At 36.3% G+C, this 23,561-nt stretch overlaps 1 protein-coding gene across 1 annotated transcript; it reads right to left on the reverse strand.

Annotated features, from left to right (window-relative positions):
• Nucleotides 1–394: 394 nt before the first annotated feature.
• LOC118578136 (tear acid lipase-like protein) lies at nt 395–23,561 on the reverse strand. Its single transcript, XM_036178836.1, has 9 exons — nt 23,460–23,561; nt 23,150–23,267; nt 22,067–22,265; nt 21,415–21,524; nt 8,707–8,843; nt 3,853–3,996; nt 3,166–3,237; nt 1,065–1,136; nt 395–634 (listed from the first exon to the last, which is right to left on the reverse strand). Exons 1-9 carry the CDS (start codon nt 23,559–23,561, stop codon nt 395–397), a joined length of 1,194 nt encoding a protein of 397 aa, XP_036034729.1.

Consider the following 23,561-nt stretch of genomic DNA (forward strand, 5'->3'; position numbering starts at 1 on the left):
TGGCAACTACATGGTGGCTCACAACCATCCATGACTCCTGTTCCAAGGGATTCATGTCTCTTCTCATCTCTGTGGGCTCCTGGTCCCTGGTGGTACACACATATATACTCAAGCACACAGAGAGACATAGAATTAAACAAATATTATTTTGAAATAAACAAAAAATCTTCTTCTTAGTGGTGTAAAAGCATCAATGAAACAGAAAGCTTTCATAAGATGAAATAAGCATTTTATTAGTGCTCTTAGTTTCAGGAAAAATGCACATAGTTTAGCAAAGTGATTTAATGATATACAAATTAAAGCTGATTAAAGAGAAAATCAGGAATCTTTCACACTGTGAAAATCAACAGATGTTCAAAAGAAGCAGAAAAATACATAGAGAGCTAAATAAACTTCAAATTGATTGATCTTCATTGATGAATGTAACAATTTCATTGAAAACTTTGTTGGGAGCATCTAAACCTATCACAAAATCCATGTGACTGTACTCAGCAATCTTCTTATGATAAACGAGATTGGAGATGTTGGCTTCTAATTGTCTAACGTCTATTGGATCGGCCAGAAAATCTTCTCCACCACTCCACATGGCAGTTGGAACCTTCATGTCCTTTATCTTATATTGTGGGGGTGTAGGCTAAAGGAAGTGAAGAACAGTAATGTTCAAGTTAATGGCATATCACTTTGTGGATAGTAAGTTGATTCTTTTTTGTTAAATGAAAGTGCTAATTATTAATTTATGACTTTAGAGTAAGTTGTGAAATCTCAGCCTTGTGAGATAAGAATAAGCCAATGATGAACCCTTAAATTATATAAACTTAATGATTTTCAAAACAGAAGTGTTTTGAATCTTAGGTTCTTTACATGTAAAATTATGGTATCAGTAATGACATATTTCAAAAAAATTGTGAAGTTCAAATGGCAAGATATTTGGAAATATTCAGTGTGTAATATTATATTAATATTATATAAAGAAGTATTTACAATTTTTGAAGCCATTCTATGGTCTATCTCTACCAAGGACTTTCCAAAGGAAGGAGTGATTACACTTTGTAAAAGAATCTCACCTGACCATAGTGCAGCATATTCAGAAACAGACTTCCCCAGTCATAAGCTTGGAATATGCCTGTTCTCATTCCCTGAATGATAAAACAGACCATTAAAAAGCCTTTCAAAGAAAAAGAACTGAGGATAGTGGAGCTTTATTAATTTCTTTTTCTGTATGACCATTGATTCATGGGGCCATACAAATATACAGTAGAACTCTATAGCCATACCATGTGATCCTGGATTAGTGGAGACTAAAGCATATATGCAGATGTTTCATATCAGACAAATACAGATTAAAATGATTAAGAAAACTAGTGAATAAAGTGTATTTCATATATGTTTTAATAATACCTAAGTTGTTTTAGCTCAATGTTATACGTAGTATAACCCTGAAAAAGTCTAGTTATTATGATTTGAAAATGGAAGACTATTTTTGAGTTAGTTTTTAAAAATAAATTCATTATAATATGAAATTTCATTATATTGAGATAAAGTACAATTCAATTGATAAATAACTATTAATAAGGAACTAACCCTAAGGAACTATTTAGGGATGGGGAAATAACTCAATCAGTAAAATACTTGTCTTGCAAACACCAGGGTCTAAATTTAGCCCTCAATCCTGAGTTTGTAAAGTATGGCATAATGGTATGCATTTGTAGTAGAACACTGGGTTCCTTTAGGCAATCATACTGGGTTACTAGTTAAAGAGACAGTGTTGTAATACATCTTTCTCTGTACCACCAGCCAGCTCCCAAATAACAACACCAAGACTTCTCGTTATCCAGCTCAGCCTTAGCTTAGGCTTGTTTCTAACTAGCTCTTATAACTTAAACTGACCCATTTCTATTAATCAACATTCTGTACTACCACTGATGGCTTTTACCTCTCTTCTCCTGCATGCCCTACTTTCTCTGTGTCCTAGGGGTGAATTCCTTTTTCTTCTTCCCAGAGCTCTCTGTGTCCAGAAATTCTGCCTAGTTATTGGCCATTTAGCTTTTTATTAAACCAATCACAGTGACATATCTTTACACAGTGTAATCAAATATCTTGTAACACAGTGTCTCAGATAAAAGGTGATCAATGTCTAAAACAAAACACAAGGTTTTCCTCTAGCTACAAGTGCAGGTATACCCATGTGAAAAGGTCTTGCATAATCACATGTACCAGCAGACACACAGCTATAAACACACATATGTGCGTGAACACATAACTCTATGAAAATAAAGAAATGTCTAAAAATATTTGAACCCAAATTAAAAAAGCATGTAACATTAATTTCCTGGCTATATAAAGACTTTTGTCTTCATAATAATTAGTTTACATCAATACATACTTCAAAATGATATTTGCATTCAAAATTGGCATAAAATTAAAATAACTCATTATTTATATATAATTTAATTTCTATAAAATATTTCCAAGTACTCCCAATACTTTTGCCAAAAAATATCACAGATTTGTGTTGATAAAGGAATTGTTTTGAATTTGTAAAAAAATATATATAATAATAAGGGTTAAGGTTTCCAAAGCAGTCCAGTATTCAGACATGAGCACATAGATTTATCTTCACAAAGTTCAAATTCTGAGATACAGAGATATGATAAACAGATTTCTTCAGTCAAATGTTAGTGAATGAGCCAGCTATCAGAATGTGACATGTTACTCTAAAAATTATATGTCAATGGAACCAATAAATTCATTCCAGAAAATATAAGCAAACCCCCAAAATACCTCTTCCTCATAAAATTAAAAATTAAAATATTTCAAAATGAAAAAAAAATTAATTAGTGGGCATACATTATAGGGATCAGTTTGAATGTCTTTATTACTACACTTAAAGGAAAAATTTTCAGTTTGATGTCTGTGCCTATAGGCACCTAAAGTTCTTATCTTCCACCAGCCCCTGAAGCCTGCCAAAACTGGCATTAATTTTAAATGAAATACATTTGTACTAAATTTCTAATTTTTATAGAAATGTTACAACTTAAAATATTAAAATTTTATTATCATTTGAAAACAGATGCAATATAGTGATTACTAAAACAGACAGAATTGTCAAGTGTTATCAGAGGAGATTTTAAACAGGAAAAGGAAGAAAGCATAGACAAATTTTACCTGACTGTAATGAAGCAGGGTTTGAACTGAAGTTCCTACAGGAGCGTGTCCCACATATACATCAATACGACTCTGGGAGACAGGAAGACATAATTAGTGTCTTTCTAAGAAGATGAAAATTTAAAATAGTGTTCTAAAACTGTGCTACTTCTATGAATCAAATCTTACCTGAATTAACTCAAAATACGAACATTTTCATGTTTCATATGATAGTATTTTTCTGGAATGAAGTCTTAAATTATATGATGAATGATTATTAACACAAGTTTTATTTAAAAAGAAGAGATTTGAATAAAAATATCATTTGTGCATGATAGTCAGATTTGTTCATAAATGAAATAGATAGAACTTTTGACATAGTTCTATTTGTAACTTTACAAATTACATGTAAATTGTGTCACACTTTATCACATTAATTACATATTAAGGGTTTGGGTTTGGGTGGGTTGGACCCACTGTTGGACCTGGGAGGAGTTGAGAAAGATGAAATCATAATCAGAATATATTATATTAAAATCTATTTTCAATAAAAAAGGAAAAACATTAAAATCTATTCTATACTATATAAATATAGTTCTCAATTTTAATGTTCACCTATAAAGTAGATGGCAGCAATAAAAAAAACAAAGAAGATGGCAGCCACAAAAAACATTGAAACATTGATTGAAAAGCAAAATTCATGCATACCTCATTTAAATTTTGGGGGTTATATCCAAGTAGCAAAGTAAGTAAATTATTACAAACTGTTGCAATTTTCTCACGATGACAGAAAAATTGTGCAAAATACTTAGCATCTGAACTGGAAAATATGCCTTTTTCACCAAAGATGATCTGTAAATGACATCAACAAACAGCAGCTATCATATGGAGAGTGAATTTTATTCAATAAAAAATGAGGATAAAGGAATGCATGCTAATCACAAAGCAGCATTTTTAGATGCTGATAAACATTTAGATGATTTAGTTCACTGCAGCATAATTCTACACAAAGTTAAGAAAAGTTTCCACCCAAACCAGTAGGCACTTAAAACAATTCTGATCAATTTTGTCAGAACAAACCCTCTGAAGTACGAAATATCAAACATTTCTCAGTTTGACTTGTCTGTCAATGTTGAACCAGTCCAGTTTATAGGAGACATTTGTAGCTTATTAATAAGGAAAATTCAATTACCCTCAGAGAATAATGAGAGCATTAAACTTGTTAGTACACGTAAGATTAGAAAGTAGATGAGGTGAATGAAAGGTGTGAGATAGAACATTTGAAGAAAAGATGGCTGAAATTTTTCAAATTTGATGTCAACCATCAACACCCCCATGTGCAAAAAGGTGAGCAAACTATAAGTATAGTCTTTTCAGACTCACCAAGATACGCTACAGTAAAAGCCATACCGAGACATGCTACAGCCAAAGCTACAGCAAGACACATTACTATAGACGCAACATCAAGACATGCTACAACCAATCCCACACCAAGACACAGTATAGTAGAACTTATACCAAGATATGCTGCACTCAAACTCACACTGTACTATGACATACTACAGTCAAACCCACACTATACCAAGACATGCTACAGTCAAACCCATAGTATACTAAGACATGCTACAGTGAAACCCATACTACACCAAGACATACTATACTCAAACCACACTGTATCAAGACATGCTACACTCAAACCCACACTATACCAAGACATGCTACACTCAAACCCATGTCACACCAAGATGCCCTACAGTCAAACCTACACTATACTAAGACATCCTACAGTCAAAAACATACTACACCAAGAATGCTGTGATCAAATTGTCCAAAGCAAAGAATCCCATTTAAATGAAGGAACTGTTCACACACAAAGAATGTTCAATGTGGTGAAGAGGTGACTTGTCATAAGAAACCACAGATGTCCGCAGACAGTAAAAGGATATATTAAACTTTCCAAATGAAACATGGTTCACCAAGACTTCCACTTAGGAAACAAAGTGAAATCACACTTAGGAAACAAAGCGGTAACAAAATTCCAAAGATATGCAATAAACAACAGAATTTTCCACTAGCATACATGGCCTACAATAAATACTAAATACTTCAAGATAAGTGATTGGATATAAAGACAATAAATTGATAAGTGAAGAGTACTAAAATGGCTCACATATAGTATTTACAAAATAAAGTGTAAAATGTATTTATTTATGAATATTGCCTTACAAAATTTTAAGTACTGTAAAAATTTATTTACAAATATTGTCAAATATTTTAAAATAAGATTTAAATTATGTGTATGTAGGTGTGGGTATGTGCACTTGAGTACTTGCCATAGAAGCCAGAGGTGCCCTTGGAGCTGGAGTTGAAGGTGGTATGAGCTGCTCATGTGGGTTCTGGGAATCAAACAAGCATCCTCTGGAAGAGGGTGCTCTTAACCAGAGACCTTTCTCCAGCCCCTATATTCTTATGTAAATAGAACTAAGTAAGTATTATGTCTTGCTGTCCCTGAAGAGGAGGCTGAAAAGTTAGACCTACAAAATACACTTTAAGAAATAATTACAGAAAAGCTTTTAGAGGCCATTTCCTTTGTAGCCTCAGATGGTGCTACTGTCACATGCAGCCCAGATGGACCAAGTGCTGGCTCTGCAGGGACCTTCATACCCAGGTAAGTAACTCTTGAGCCTTATGTAACCAATCTGTCTTCCCAAAGGAACATTAAGGTACATGGACTCAAGCCTAAGAACATGACCAAGTCACACCAAGGCACATAATAATCAGATGGCTAAACATAAATGAGAAAATATAAGTGGTTATAAAAACAGACATTGAGACATAGGAAATGCATGACATTGGGGGCTGAATTCTCCTGAGAAACAACAGCACAGGAAAAAGAAATGGAGCAACTTCTTTAACCTGCCAGTATTTCAAACCCTCTAAATCCTGATTTCTATCAATAATAAGAATACTGTCGATATACACAGATAGAAAAAGACTATTTGAATGTAAGTGAGCCAAGGTAATCTGTTGTATTGCAATGAAGGTCAAATGCATTTCTCTTATCTGTAGGAAAATGGCCATGGGTGGAAACCAAAATCACTAAAGTAAAATAAAAAGCAATATACAAAACTTCATAGATTTTTTTCATAGTTTAATGTTCCTTAAAATCTAAAGTTTATGGAAAGGAAAATAATGAACTTGGAAATATATGTTAATGTAAAAGACACAATAACACAAGTTCTAATGAAGGAGAAATGTGAGTTTACTAATTTAAGACAGATTTTAAATAATACTATTATATAGTAATTACTATTTGGACAGAAAACAAACATGGCATAGGTTGGATTTTGCTACCAAATTTTACTAGCTTCCTAAAACAAAACAAAATGAAATAGTACTTTGTCACAACAAGCCATACAGCAGATAAGAATGAAATTATAATGTGTACTATAATGATAGAAGAAATTAGTACACAAAACAGATTGTTCAAATATAAATAGTAATTTTAAAAATATAATTAATGGTAATTTTAATGCAAATATTCTAAATGCAATAATCAAACATAGTTAAGTAGGTTTATATTTAAGAGATATCTAACTGTGCTTTCTAAATAAAACTAATTTTTAAGTTTATCCCACTAGGTTAATTATGATGAAGGACAAGTTGCAATTCAAAGAGATTAGAGCTGCATTAAATATTTGATGCACTGCACATAGCAGTCTTCAGAGGTTAATTGGATTATATTGTAACAGGATCACTTCATTAAGAGCATATAAAAATCCCAAATGTGTCAAATCCTAAGTGTTTATTCACACAACAAAGTTTAACAGTTCATGAAGCAAAATTTAATAACTGCCAGGAGGGAACTTAAAGATCCAGTGACATGTCACACATTCAATTCTCCTCTCTCAGTAATCAATAGAAGATAGAAGATGCTATAGATGAAGACCAGATAATAACTATTGTGAGCAACATAACACAGGTCTCTAAAGCAAACCAGGGTCAGCAGAATGCACTGTCAATGTACGTCATTTTAAATGCATGAAGACTGTTTACACAGGTGGGCATTCGGAGCTATAAAACAAAATTACTGAATGTAAAAGGATCTAGACATGAAGAAAATGAAATTGAAGTAGAAATTAACACCAGACATACATCAAAATCTCCAAGCACTTGAAACACTTTAAAGTCACCAACAGACCAAGTAAGATATCAAGCAGAAGACAAAGTGATTTAAACTCAAATTATACTTGAAAGTGTAACATCTAAACTGCATGATGAACCTAAGGGGGGAAAGAATACAGACTGCTCTTGCAGAGGTGCTGAGGGATGTTCTGATCTCCCCAGAGAGCAGGTACATGTGTGCTGTACATACACACACACAGGCAAAACACTCATGTAGGCAAACACACACACACACACACACACACACACACACACACACACACACACACACACACACACAATTAAAAATAAAAATAAAATCCAAAACAAAATAAAGCTAAACTCCCTATACTCAAGCTACCCTTGAACACACAACTTCAGGACATACCCTCTTGAGAACTAAAATGGCAGAGGTAAGATACAGCTTATGATAGTGCTTTGTATCTCTTAGAATCTTAGGGGAATACTTTCATAGCAATAATGTCATTATGATGAAATAGGCCCATTGTTTGAAAACAAATTTTTAATTTCATGCAGCAGCAGATAAAACATCTAAATATCCATGTCTAGTTCAGTTCGAATTTGTAATTTACATTTTCTAAAAGTGACAAGACCAGATAATTTATACTGAAATTTATCAAATATGAAAGCACTGGTTATATAATGAAAGTAAGAGAAATGTTCACAGCTGTTTTAGGAGGCCATCTTTACCCTGACTCATATTTCAGGAAAATCGACAGCAACCCGTAGGTCTCAGAAATCTAGATGTCATACATTTCATAATGTTTTGGAAGAAGTGGGCAGCAAAATATGTAAAGGGGAAACATGTTAAAGGACAATACTTGAGGCATCATTTAAAAAAAAAAACCCTTTAAAATGAATGCAGAGGCTGGAGAGATGCCTCAGCTGGCAGTTAAGAGCACTACCTATTCCTGAAGAAGATAAGGTTCAGTTCTCAGCACCCATGTTGTGACAGATAAACATCAGTAAATCCACTTAAAGGGTCTCTGGTGACCTCCCCCGAAGGCATCAGACACACATGTCCTGTACATATACACACACAGGTAAAACACTGATACACATAAAATAAAATAAGCAAATCTGAAAAGAATTAAAAAGAAATACATACAGGTGGCACATTTGCACAACATGAAGTATGTCAATAAAAATATCAGAAGATAGGAAAAGTAAATGGATAAAAAGAAGTAAAAAACAAACAAACAAACAAACAAACAAACCATTAACTGTAATATGAGAAGACAGAGCCTTGCAAGCCCCAGCTGGGGTCCTGGGAGAGTTGCACTGTGGCCTTTAGGGAAACAGAAGTGAAATCAGCACTCCCTTGTTTTGAAAACGCTGTGTTGCTGTTTCTGACACCATGCTAGTTGTATTACAAACCTTAGTTGTAGTTGTTTCCAAGTATGCTATTGTGCGGATGACCCCTGTTGAATATTTAACAGTAGCAACTGGACCCAGTGAAAAATTGAGTTTGATCTTCCGAGCCAGTTGTGTATTTGTTGAAAATGCCCCAAAGGCTGAAAGAAAATAAGATTAAAATTAATTTACTAGTGTTTCATCTGCATGTATGTCTGTGCACCAGGTATGTGTTTGGTGCCTGAGGAGGCCAGAATATAATGGAGAATCATCTGTCATGGGAGTTACAAACAGTTGTGTATTGTGGGTACTGTGAATTGAACCTAGGTCCTCTGGATGAGTGGTTGTGCTCTTAACCACTGAACCATCACTCTAATGTGTAGTGGGCAGCCATTCCAGCTTTGACCTGGAAGTTCCAACCCTCATTGAGGCTTCAGTAATGGTCACGCCTACAAGGCAGAGCTGAGAGAGGACGCTGAAGACCCAGGATCCAGATGCACGGGCTCTCTTGGTTCTTGAACCCTGGAGGTAAACCAAGCAGAGTTCTCCAGAGAACACTGCTGGACTGTGCCACACCTTTCCCAGACCCTGCAACCTACCTATCCCTTTACTTGTAAGTTACCCCACAAAATAAACCTCCCTTTTAAGTACATGGAGTGACCTTAATAATTTCCCCAATATCTAGTGCTCATGTAGGGCAAATTCCAAAGGCTTGGGTGGCTCCCACCCTCAGCTTCCTCCCAGGCTGGCTGGCACTTGAAGCTGCAGGGTACCATGTGCAGAGCTCCATAGAACCAGGAAAAACCTACAAGGTTTCATTCCTGAAAAGGAGCTAACCCGGTCTCAGTTTCCAGGCAAGTTTAACCCCTAAACCATCACTATCGCTGTGATTGAGTGAGGTGTTCCCCTTCTCCCTGAGTTTTGACTCCCTGCCCTAGCCTGAGGCTTCCGCAGTTTCACCTAGTTAAAATAGACATGGCAGTGTCCCCTGCACCAGCACCCTACAGAGGCACAGAGAGGGCTTGGAGCCTTGCCTGCTGGCAGACCTATTGTCTGTAGAGGCAGAAAGGGGCTTAGAGTGGCCTGGAACTCTCCAAGCACTGAAGCTCCAGGGAGTCACAAGAAGAACTGCCTACTGCCTGTGCTCACTCTGCCACCAGCCAAGGCATTCAACAGGACCTGCTTTGGAGCTATACCAATGCCTCCTGATGGCTGAAAAGTGCTACCACAGCCCCCCCCAACACCATCGAAAGTTAAGATAGGCTAACCAGCCTTGATAATTTTATACTATAAAACTAACAAATTTTGAGTAATTTTTGTAATATGGCCAACAACATTACTTCACAAGAATTTAAAATTTTTGCCTATATGATGAATGATATTTTCCTGGAAATATACGACCTCCCTAAGGCATATCTGGCCTGTACCATTTTGCCATTAATAGTAATAATTCACACAGTGTTCAAACACTGGTTTAATAATAAGAACAAAGATGAGTCATTATTGGGACTGATACAGGCTTTAAAAGATAGCAATGAAGGCTTACAGAAAAAGATTATCTCTCTGGAATCTGCTAACCAGGAGTTACAGGCTTTCAAAGATAGCAGTGAAGGCTTACAGAAAAATATTCTTTCTCTGGAATCTGCTAATCAGGATTTACAAAAGAGGCTTGTACCCAAAATTGATTTTATTGATAATAAATATCAATATTTAATGGATAGAACACTAACTCTCTAGACACTATATAATGAAGAGAGATTATCATTAATTGAAAAGATAATGTCCATGGAATCATGTGTTTCTGAAGAACATAAAATCTTCCATGATTCCATGAGAAATCTGGAGTCCCTTGTAAAAGAGGAGGTTCACTCCCTTCAATAAACTCTAGGTGCTCATTTGCAAGCCCTGGAAGAAACTCTCAGTAAACATGACAAGGGACCTAATAAGTGGAAGGGCAAGACCATACAGGTTATAACATTTCCAAATGGCTCTCATACAATGGCTTATCCTATTATCATCCATGAGAAGCCAGCAGATAACACACATCCTGAGCCATATATGACATATACATTACAACCAATTTCAACAAGGCACCTTAAACATATAAAGCAGTAGTTACGTATGGGATACACTCCACATACATAAGACAGATGTTAAATTCATGGTCTACCTCACATAGAATCATTCCAGATGACTGGCATCAGTTAAATTCAGCTGTTCTAGAATATAGCCAGCAGTTACTGTGGAAAAGCTGGTTGAGAGAAGCAAGAAATTTAGAACAAGGTAAACTCAGAAGTTTTGTGATCTCCCAAGATCAAATACTTGGTGAGGGATGTTTCACTGACAGGAATGTACAAGCCACTTATGATGAGCATACAATATCCCTATGCCATACAGCAGCTCTAAATGCTTGGGAATAAATTCCAGAACCTGGAAAACCAACTGAGGTATACACAAAGATATTTCAGGGACCACATGAACCCTTCACTGATTTTTTACAAAGGCTGAACACAGCTATAACAAAAGCTGTGTCAGATAAAGAATTAGGAAAAGTATTAACTGAGTTGTTGGCATTCGACAATGCTAATGCAAAATGCAAAAGAATACTTACACCATTAAAGATCAGATCAGCTCCTTTGGAAGAATGGATTCAGTATACTAATGGTGTTGAGTCTCTTAACTACAGTAATGAGACTTGGATAGGAAAGACAAATCCCAGAGGTGAAAGAAGGCCCTGTGGTACCAAACATTTTAAATGTGGTACACCAGGTCATATAAGTAAAAACTGTACATGGGGGTACTCCTAGAAGTAATACTCCTTCTAGGAATAGCCTAAACAGAAGACCCCAACCACCTCCTGGATTATGTAGAAGATGTGGCAAAGGCCAACATTGGACTAGTGAGTGCAGATCAAAAAAAGATATACGAGGCAACACTTTACTGGCAGGAAACGCCTCAGGGGGCCTCTTGCAGGTCCCCAAATCAAATGTGGTACAAACATTCCCAGCCACTGTGGAAGAAATTCCTCTCCAGGACAACTGAATAAACCAATGCCTAATGTAAAAACTGATACTGCAATGGATGATAAAACAGCTCTGATAGATGAATCACAGTTTACAAAGAACACAATAAAACAAATATTTTGGCAGACTTCCATAAGTGAACAATGACCAAAGCTTAGAATTCGAATTAAAAGCCTGGTTCTGGAGGGTCTGGTAGACACAGGTGTGGATGTGACTATAATTACACCAAAATCATGGCATCTCAATTGGCCTCTTCAAGAGGTAGATATCCAACTTCTAGGGATTGGAACCCTATCTCAGATAAAATAGAGTTCGAGATGGGTTATTGGTGAAATTATTAAGGCCACTCCACAGAGTTGAAAGGGAGGTTTATTTTGTTGGGTAACTTACAAATGAAGGGATAGGTTGCAGGGTCTGGGAAATGTATGGTACATCTGGTGGTGTTCTCTGGAGAACTCTGCTCAGTTTACCTCCAGTGTCCAGGGTCCTGGAACCAAGAGAAGCCTCTCCTCTTGATCCAGGGTCTACAGTGTCCTCCCTCAGCTCTGCCTTGTGGGCATGACCATTACTGAAGCCTCAATGGGGGTTGGAACTTCCAGGCCAAGGCTGGAATGGCTACCCACTACATCTCCCCCTTTTGTCTAAATAAGAAGGTTCTAACATAATACAAGACTATATACAAAGAAATGGTTATCAAATATTGTCTAGGAGTAATGAGGGATAATGACCTAGATAAGTTGGAATTACAATCAATGCAAACAATATCAAGTAAATAACACATACTAAAATCCAGGGAAATATAGAGCGTGGGTAGGTGGCATGTTACAAAGATCATTCCAAAAGGTGTCCTATCCTAAAGAACCTGAATCTAATGCTTAATATGTTCTATCTAAGATATTATATATAGTTGTAACTATAACTGCTAGTCCCATCAAAGACCTGAGAAGGAATATAATGGTACCTGAGAAATGGGAAGGTAGATGCAAGCAACTTTTGAGGATCTTGCAAGAGTAGACAGAGACAGCTGGCAGCCTGGACAGTCACCTAATGTTTCTCAGCATTATTGGTGCATTCAAATTGGCTACAGGCCTAGAGTATCTGACAGACCATTTTCAGAAGCAGGAATCCTGAAAGACCATCTTACCCTGTCTTGGCAAAGTATAGTGGTCACTTTCCTTGTGTCCCGCTTGTCCAGAAAGGACAGCATTTGTACTGTCAGCAGTTGAGGCAAGGGCAGTTCTTTGCCCAGTAGGCCATTTTGTGCCACGAAGACAAACTTTGTGTTCCCATAAGATACAGTGCCCCCCTCCAGCAGGAAGTAGTCAGAGAAACTATGCCCAATTTCACAAAATTATCAAGCTGGCTTTGGAGATGGAATTGGCTCACTCCTTCTCTAAACCCAAACATACTGCTAAAAGAAAAGGTTAAGAGATTTTGGTGTCCCAAATCAGAAGAGCCCTCTGGTGTGGGACAGAGAAAAAAACCCAATATTTTTATTTAAAGCAGGTTGATTATAAATGCGACCTCTTTCTAAAGGAGAAAAGGGGATATGATATGATATAGATATAATAGGATGAAAGGGTAGATTAAGGAACTTACTTCTAAAGAGCAATTAACTTGTTTAAAATGTTTTACATTGGTATAGATTTTAGTCTATTGATACAAACTTAAAGTTAATTTTGTTATACTGTGTGTATATTTCTACTTTTGTTTAAGGTATTATGTTTGTATAGCTCATTTAAAATTGTAATGGATAATTAAAAATAGATTAATAAGTAGTCATCTATGATAATCATACTCGTAGCCATGTTAGTTAAGTCTTCCAGGTATACATAGAGATATTTCAGATAGATAGGTAATCTTCAAATACATCAAAGACCTTCAGAATATGCCATTTAAAATATTTTTAAAATTTAGACTTTCTGGACAGTGAGACATATCTGCTCCTGGCAACATGGATTTACTTCAGAGAGGAGAATGGGCATTGAAGATATTTCATATCTCATCTTCACCTTGACAAAAATAGCCATTTGGGCAAGAAACTGTTCTTGCCTGGACTGCTTGATCAACTGGACATGCAGGATCCATAGAAAGGTGACCACTAAACTTTGCTTGACAAAATGGTCCTTCAGGTACCTGCTTTGCAGAGGAAACTGCCAGACATTCTACAGGACACTGAGAGAATTGACTGAGAGACTCTAGACCTATGGGCTGAAGACAAATGCCCCAAATTTACAAAGGAACATTAGGTGACTGTCCGGGCTGCCAGCTGTCTCTGTCTGCCCTGCAGGACTCCCAAAAGTTGCTTGCGTCCTTCTCCCAGTTCTCAGGTAATATTATATCCTTCTGAGGTCTTTGATGTGGTTGAAGACTAGATAGTTATAATTTCCTCAGTTATGATAAAAGATAAGTTAGATATAAAAGCTTAGACTCACAAATATAAGATAGGATATTTTCTTTAATATTGCAACTGTAATTCTTGCTTGATAATTGTTTTGTTATCTGAAATTTTACTATATAAATGTTAAAACCTTGCTTTTTGAAAAAAAAGAAAAGGGGAAGTGCTGTGGGATGTTCTGTATGTCAAATGTGTTGATCTGATTGGTTAAAATAAATAAAGTGTTGATTGGCCAGTAGCCAGGCAGGAAGGATAGGGTAGGCAGAACAAGGAGGAGGAGAATTCTGGAAAGGGAAGGCTGGGGCAGAGAGAGACTTCCAGCCTCTGCCATGACAAGAAAGAGATAAGGTAATGGTAAGCCACGAGCCATGTGGAAAAGTATAGATTAATAGAAATGGGCTAAATATAAGAGTAAGAGCTAGACAATAGTAGGCCTGAATTAATGGCAAAGCAGTTTAAATAATATGAATGTCTGTGTGTTTATTTTATAAGTGGGTTGTGGACTAACAGGGCTTGGCTGGGGCTGGAGAGAAGCTGTCCAACTACAGTGGATTGAATGCACAGGACCAGAAGGACCAAGAGGAAGGCTGAAGCCATATGTAGCAAATGTAGCAGTAAATCTTTGGAGCCAAGATCTGTTACAACAGTGGAACACCCAGATTAAAATTCCTACACTCTAGAAAAGGAATACAGATCAATGCATGTTTCTAGGAATAATGTTATAATATGCTATAAAAAACAGTCACCAACCATTCAGTCTGTACACAAACAGAGCACTACTGCTGTTGAACTCTCAGAAATACCAAATGCCTTACCTTTAAAGTGGCTAACTTATAAACCTGTCTGGGTTGGACAATGGCCTTTGACAAAAGAGAAGCTACAAGCTTTAGAACAGCTGGTTCAAGAGCAGTTAAATGCTCAACACATTGAAGAATCTACCAGCCCTTGGAATTCTCCTGTATTTGTTATTTAAAAAAAGTCTGGTAATTGGAGAATGCTGACAGATCTGAGAGCTATTAATAAAGTAATTTTGCTGATGGGCTCCTGACAGACTGGGATGCCCTTGCTCTCTCTGCATATCAGATCCTATACAGGTCTGCCAGGACCTTTAGCACAAGGAAATGATGAGATTGTATTGGTGAAATTATTAAGGCCACTCCATGTAGTTAAAAGGGAGGCTTATTTTATGGGGTAACTTACAAATGAAGGGATAGGTTGTAGGGTCTGGCAAAGGTATGGCGCAGTCTGTCAGTGTTCTCTGGAGAACTCTGCTCAGTCTACTTCCTGTGTCCAGCATCCCAGAACCAAGAGAGAGCCCTCCTCTCGATCCTGGGTCTTCTGCTTCCTCCTCTGCCCTGCCTTGTGGGCGTGACCATTACCAAAGCCTCAATGGGAGTTGGAACTTCCAGGCCAATGCTGGGATGGCTATACACTACATCTCCCCCTTTTGTCTAAATAAGAAAGTTCTAACCTAATACAAGTTACTAATAGGTAATGTTCTAGAAGCCTCAGAATTTCATAAGAAACACCATGTAAATAGCAAAGGTTTGAAGAAGGATTTCTCCATTAGTTGTAAACAAGCTAAGGATATTGTGAAAAAATGTCCTACTTATTCCTTCTATAACCAAACTCTATTACCTGCAGGGAGCAATCCAAAAGGCATACAAAGAAATAAAATTTGGCAGATGGATGTGTTTCATTTTACAGAATTGGGAAGATTAAAGTATGTACACCATACCATTGACACCTATTCAGGATTCCAGTGGTCAACTCCTATGAGTTCTGAAAAGCAGCCTGTGATTACACACCTATTAGAAGTTATGGCCATCATGGGGATACTTGTACAAATTAAGACTGATAATGCCCTAGCATATGTTTCCAATAAAATGAGACAATTCTTTGCTTATTACAATATAAAGCATGTTGCAGGTATACCACACAATCCCACAGGCCTAGCAGTCATAGAAAGATCCAATTGAACTTTAAAGGATATGCTAAATAAACAGCAACAGGTAACAATGACTCCTAGAAATAGATTGCATAGTGCCTTATTAACTTTGAATTGTCTCAATGCTGATGAGAAAGGAATAACAGCTGCAGAGAGACATTGGATGACAGACAAAACTCCTGGGCTAAACCAACCAGTTTATTTCAAAGATGTGTTGACTTCAGAATGGAAACCTGGATATCTCCCATGTTGGGGAAGGGGTTTTGCCTTTGTTTCTGCAGGATAAGAAAAGCTTTGGATAACAACAAAATTAATAAAAATTTGATTCAAACAGGAGATACCACTTGATGATGAGTAAAATTTAACAATCAAAGGTTGGGGTAGGGTTCTGTTTTTGTCTTTCCAGGATAATGAAAATACCCATCTTCCAGAAATCATAAGGCCTTGGATATCCAGATGTTTACAGCAGAAAGAAATACTCCATTGGTACCAATCTACACAGGGTAAAATCTCACTGTCTAACATCTATATCTCTATCAATCTAGAAAAGTTGTGGTTCCAATTTCAATTATAAACCAAACTGGCTTTGGAGATGGAATTGGCTCACTCCTTCTCTAAACCCAAACATATTGCTAAAAGAAAAGGTTGAGAGATTCTTCAGTCCCCTATCAGAAAAGCCCTCTGGTGTGGGACAGAAGGAAATGAATAAAAAGGGACCATTGTCTTCAAAATTCTAATTCTCTCCATGCATACTCTTGATTTCTTGGAATCCTATCTTACATGTCATGTCATCTTTAAGTCCAACCTTTCCGTTTTGATAAAAAAATAAGTTTTTCCAATAGCAATCTTCAAAGTCTCCAGAAGGAAGATGGGGGCCCAGCAGCAACAACTCTACCCAATCCAGAGTGATTCCATGGTAATCATCATCATACTACACTTCTTGCCAGAATTTCAGATAGTCTCACCCATTACTCTGAGACTTGCTGCAGAATGTACAGTTAGTCTAACTGAGATTTAACTACTTGAGCTTTCTTACAGAACCCAACAGAGATACCATCACCCACAAAAATGCAGGAAGCAATTCTAAGAAAATGACACCCCTTCTCCCTAAGGTTTTATATTTCTCAGGGTTATGGATGATGGTTATAGGTAGAAGAAACTATTAAACTCAGTATTCTCCTTGAGGAAAGAAAAAACGTCTCAAAAAAAAAAAGGAAAATACAAAATGGAATGGATAAATAAAAGATATTATGGTAGATTATTGTATACACTAGTAAACCGATTTAGTAAAATAGCAGCCCTAGATAATTTGCACTGTTATGAATTCTTATATGTTGATACAAATATAAACTATTTTTATATTTCTGTTTAAGATAGTTTGTATATTGATACAATTACAGAACTATATTTGTTATAATGTACACATATTTTTACTCCTATTTGAAATATTTGTATATTGATACAAATGTAAATTTATGTGTCATACTGTATATATGTTCTACTTCTGTATACTGATATATATTTAAGATTATTGTCATATTGCATATTGCACTATACATTCCTACCTGTGTTATAAATATCTTGTGTATTGTCACAATTTTGAAGTCATTGTCCTTTACCATACATTTGCTTATAGACTGTTTACCTTGTTTACATGAAGCCTTAGTCCTTAGGTTATTTAGGTAGATAAGACTTATAGATTTATAGTCACCTATACTTGTCATCTCTATAGGTATGTTAGTTAGGTTATCCAGATTTACAGACACATAGGTCAGATGGATAGGTAATCTTCAAATACTTCATAGACCTAGAGAATATGGCATTTAAATAACTTAGAATTCTGTTGATGTGAGACACAATTGCTCCTGGCAACACCAATTTGATCCTGAGAGAACGTTGGGCTTCTAAGGCATTTCCATTTGGAAGTTTGTCTTCTTGGCACAAAATGGCCTACTGGGCAAAGAACTACCCTTGCCTCAACTGCTAACAGTATGAATGCTGTCCTTCTGGACAAGCGGGACACAGGAAAAGTGACTGCTGAACTCTGCCAAGACAGGGTAAGATGGTCTTTCAGGATTCCTGCTTCTGAAAATGGTCTGTCAGATACTCTAGGCCTGTAGCCAATTTGAATGCACCAATAATGCTGAGAAACGTTAGGTGACTGTCCAGGCTGCCAGCTGTCTCTGTCTACTCTTGCAAGATCCTCAAAAGTTGCTTGCATCTACCTTCCATTTCTCAGGTACCATTATATTCCTTCTCAGGTCTTTGATGAGACTAGCAGTTATAGTTACAACTACATATAATATCTTAGATAGAACATATTAAGTATTAGATTCAGGTTCTTTAGAATAGGACACCTTTTGGAATGATCTTTGTAACATGCCACTTACCCACATGCCATTTTCGTATGTGTTTCTTGCTTAATGTTGTTCGCATTGATTGTAGTTCCATCTTATCTGGGTCATTATGCCTCATTACTCCTGGACAATATTTGATAACCATTCCTTTGTATATAGTCTTGTATAAGGTTAGAACCTTCTTATTTAGACAAAAGGGGAGATGTAGTGAGTAGGTATTCTAGCTTTGACCTGGAAGTTACAACCCCCATGGGGACTTCAGTAATGGTCATGTCTACAAGGCAGAGCTGAGAGAGGATGCTGAAGACCCAGGATCCAGATGAACAGGCTCTCTTGGTTTCTGGACCTTGGATGCTGGAGGTAAACCAAGCAGAGTTCTCCAGAGAACACTGCTGGACTGCGACACACCTTTCCCAGACCCTGCAACCTACCTATCCTTTCACTGGTAAGTTACCCCACAAAATAAACCTCCCTTTTAACTACATGGAGTGGCCTTGATAATTTCACCAATACTAATGCCTTTATTTAAACTCCTTATGTCATTTGACTAGTTCACCACCATGATTAAGTGTGTGTTCTTTCTCATATATTTCAAAGCTATCTCTGGTAATTACCCTCTAAGACACCTATACGTGCACCACTGAATTTCTTTTATTTGCATCAGTTTCTTTGAATGAATGGTTTAGAATACTTAGCTTGACATTGGGTGACTCTTAGTATATTTTGTTTTGTTTTGTTTGAAACAGTTTTGTGTGTGTGTGTGTGTGTGTGTGTGTGTGTGTGTGTGTGTGTGTGTGTAGCTTTGGAGCCTGTCCTGGAACTCACTCTGTACACAAGGCTGGCCTTGAACTCAGAGATCTGCCTGCCCCTGTCTCCTGATTGTTGGACTTAATGGCATGTGCCACCACCACCTAGCTCCCACTGCTTTTTTAATAAACAACAATTAGATATATGGAACTTTCCTGAACTTACTAATAAAGCTCTGTTCCTGCCATAGTTTGCTTTCTGTTTTCTGTGATAAAACATTAACTTGGGGGGAGGAAAGAGTTTATCATTTTTGAAGATTTGGGACCCTCATCAATCAATAAAAGCTAGGGAAGGTGTTCAAGGCAGGGACTGGGAAGCAGGAACTGAAGAAAGTATCAGTGGGATGCTGCCTACTAGTTTACTTCCTTTGTCTTGCTCATACAGCCTAGGCTCAACTGCAAAGGAATGGCATTACCTATAGTGGGATGAGCCCGCCTACATCAATTACCTATCAAGGAAAAGAACAACAGACATATTTGAAGATCAATCTCATCAGAGAAGTACTTTGATTAAGTTCCCTCTTCTGAGAAATGTCTAGGTTTGCATTAAGTTGATAAAACCAAACCAGCACACGTACACTGTTGGAATCTTGTTTACTAAGTGTTGTGTAGCCAGTGTACTTTTTTTAAAAAAAACAAAACAACAACAAAAAAAAACATTTCTTTTCTCTTCTGGTCACCCTGACAGTGGTTAGCATATATTAAGGGTCTTCACACAATCATCACACTTTTTACAATTGCTTGTGGTCTTTGAGTAATCTTTGTTCCAAAAGTGTGCCAGTAAGTTTGGGTTAAGTTTAATATTTTTGGCATACAGTTTTCCGTGAGGGTGGAGATGTGCCTTCCATGCCACCTGACTACCTCTATGACTCTCTGTGTGCTCCTTACTCCAATGTCCTGATATGTATGTGTGTGTGAGTGTGCGTGTGTGTATGTCCACATGTATATAATCATATTTAATGACTATTGATACAAAAGTCTCAAGATTTTAAAGAAATCAACCATATTTGGGGCTCCTAAATCTATCCTGATCTCTAGAAATTCATTCTGTTGTGGCCACAGAGTGGCAGCGCCACATTTTTCTGCTTTCCTACTTACTATCTACAAGACTATCAAATAAAACTTCTATAATTGCCATTCCATCTTTTGTGGTATTTGTTTTGTTAAGGAAGCTTTTGAACTCCAGCAACATTTGTGATTTGCACAGACATTTTTTGCTTGGCATAACTCCAAAGGGGAATGAGCTGATCAAATTGGCAAATACTTTAATAAAACTAAACATCCTGCAATGAATCTCCTAGGAAGATGGTCCCACAAGAAAAAATATGACCCTAAATGTATGAGGATTTATGTTGTTCTTGACATAACCTGCCTCATTAATTTCTGAGCTTTGGAAAAATCAGATTTCTTTACTGTACACTCTATATTGTAAGTAACAGACAGCAGATTATCTTTCAAGTAGTAATGATACCACATGTTTAAACAAAGGATATGTAATTTAATTAGCAATGTTTTCCCAGGTAGTCAGGTTTGGAAGCATTTGTTATTTATAGCATTTTTAGTATAAAATTGATATGCCTCAGACCTGTCCAGAAAAAAATATAAGGAGATTGAAGCTTTGTGGAAGCTCACTGGGCCCTCGGACTTTGCTCAAAGAGCCCAAATTAAAAAAAAAAAAAAAAAAAAAACCTAAACAGTGCCTACATACATACCATTTTCCTATTAAAATATCAGTATAAGGACATTGAAACAAATATGCTTCCTTAGTCTTGGAAACTCCAGTTGCAGAGAATCCCAAATATATATGACACAAACAGATTATTTAAATGTGTTACATGTTTGGAATGATGGTGTTTAAAAAGTAGATAAGTGAATATATTAACTGTGCCTGTTGTTAATTTGACAAATTTAGCCAGATCCTGTGGCTCAAACCTGTAATGTCATCACTCAGGAAGTTAAGGCAGGATTTTGAGGTTAAAGTTATCCTGAGCTACACACCAGACTCCTCTACTATACAACATCAAGAAACTTGGATGTTTATTACCTAAAACCATATAATAACAGGATCATTGGCTAGTCTAAGTATCTCTAAATAATGAGATAATGTCATTTACAAAATATAAATGTATTTTCAGAAGATTTTTTTGTGAGCTTTTATGATAAAAATAACAAATCATCAGATCTCCATCTCTCCACATACCAAGAAGGGTTCCCTGGGAATGGCCAACATAGTATATTTGCTTCTGTCCTGTTTTGTTCACAATGAAGTCAATGGTGGCAGGAAGATCATATTTTATGAGTTGATCATAACTGCATGACACAAAAAGAACATAGTATGAATCAATTATTAATAATTAAAGCTTACATTTCATATATTAAAACATGAACTAGAGGAGTTTATCTAAAGAGAAACCTGAATAATGAGATTACATTAATAAAAAACCTTTAATCTTTTACTCACTATTAGCTGTCTAGATGGTTCATTCATTCAATGACCATAGAAATCTTGATAGGATATTATGTTTGTGTATTTTGAAGGAGTTGTCATAGACAGCTAAGTAGTAGACTAAATTTCAAGGCATGTTTGTGTTGACCTGACTTGTACTGTATGGTTAATTTATGAGTTTTTGCATGTAAAATACATGTATATGTAATATATAATCTATTTCACTCTTAATTACTAATAAAAATTATAAACAAAATTCTAAGCAAATTTGTCCATCAATATTTTAAAGTATTGTTACATAAGAAGATATTTTCATGAAATGCCTTTATTAGAGCATAATAAATTTATGATGACATAAAGGGTTTTCGCCCAGTTTTAAGGAAAAATAAAGGTTTGTGTTCTTTACCTAAAAGCCCAGAATTCTTTAGAATTTGAGTCTAGGTACACATGTTTCCTGGCATATATATTTCCTCTGCTGTTCCCCAGCCACACATCAAAACCAGCATCAGCCAGAAAGAAGCCCAGGCTGCTCTTGGGAGGATTGACAAGCCAAATAGAAGCAGATAGAGTCCACCCATGCTGCAAATACACTACTGGCTTTGAAACTAAAAACCAAGGAGAGAAAACCATTGTTATTTATCATTATTTTTACGCTCCATCAAAATAATGATACTCATTGCTGCATTTTATATGCAAGTATTGTAGTTTCAGTCAATTTACACACTCCAGGATAATTTCTTTGACCACATATTCCCTTTAAGGAAAATATTTAATAACATGAATTTGGGTCACCATTATATCCTGGTATCCTCAAAAGAAGTGTTAGTGGGCCATTATGCTTACATTACAGTCATAAACATATCTCTATATTCTTTAGTAAAATAATCATCATACCTGTTGGGTCCCATTTTTTGTCTTTATACCCTTTTAATATATATGGATTTTCTAACTGGAAGTTTTTAATGTCTATAATTTGTGCATATTATTACCATCTAGTAGAGTTCAAACTTATGAAAAACAAAATATTATAAACATATATAAATGTTTGATAGAGAGCCTCGTGTGTAGATAATTTAACAAATAATCCAAACAACAACAAAACCATGAACTTGAACATGGCCTTTGTAGTCTGAAATTCGAGATGGGTGCATGACATGGGTACTATACATCAGAAACAGCATGAATTCTCCCAGCAGTAACTAAAGCTTTCTACAGAGTCAATGTGCTTGAAAGTTCTCGGCCTTTCCCACCAGGTCTCTGAACTCCTACCCCATCCAGAAAGCTAAACTCTTAAATTAATTTGTGTTTATCCTTGCTACCTTGTCAATCAACATAAGCCATGTATCATTCAGACTCTCAGCTTTAGATATCTGCATCATAGAGTTCTGAGGCTTTTTATTATAAGTAATTGAATAGGAAGGTTCTGCATAGAATGTATTTAACTGAATACAATGCAATGTTTTATTTTTCTTTCTCACTCTGAGTTTACCTAAATGACTAGACTCATTCTTTCCATGTGGAATTCTGTAAAGTGGGAGGATGTAACCATCTTCAGTCACAACTTCATACTCTTCATATACATAACCCCAGAAGGAGATTAACTCACTCTAAATGGAAAAGAGAACACACATAGACTTTCATTAATTGGCTCATCTGGGAATATCTATGATACTTAGTGTATAAATTCCTCTTGGAACAGGGTAGCAAGTCCTATGTAAACAAAACCTTCAGATTATACTAAGTATGGCAGTTTGGGAATGATGAGTAAAATTAATAGTGACAAAGTCATAATAACTTACAACATTCATATTGGCTTCAGGATTCCTGGGTTTTGGCTTGAATATGCAAAATATACTTCCAAACATATGAACAAGGCACATTGCTCTCAGTAACCCCCACAT

This window comes from Onychomys torridus, chromosome 1 (genome assembly GCF_903995425.1).
Source record: "Onychomys torridus chromosome 1, mOncTor1.1, whole genome shotgun sequence".
Taxonomy (NCBI): Eukaryota; Metazoa; Chordata; class Mammalia; order Rodentia; family Cricetidae; genus Onychomys; species Onychomys torridus.

Coding starts and splice junctions, on each gene's coding strand:
- LOC118578136 (XM_036178836.1), bottom strand. CDS start 23,561: ATGTGGGGGTTACTGAGAGCAATGTGCCTTGTTCATATGTTTGGAAGT. Junction 23,268..23,459: donor CTGAAGCCAATATGAATGTT/GTAAGTTATTAT, acceptor TTTTCCATTTAG/AGTGAGTTAATCTCCTTCTG. Junction 3,238..3,852: donor ACCCCCAAAATTTAAATGAG/GTATGCATGAAT, acceptor CCTGTCTCCCAG/AGTCGTATTGATGTATATGT.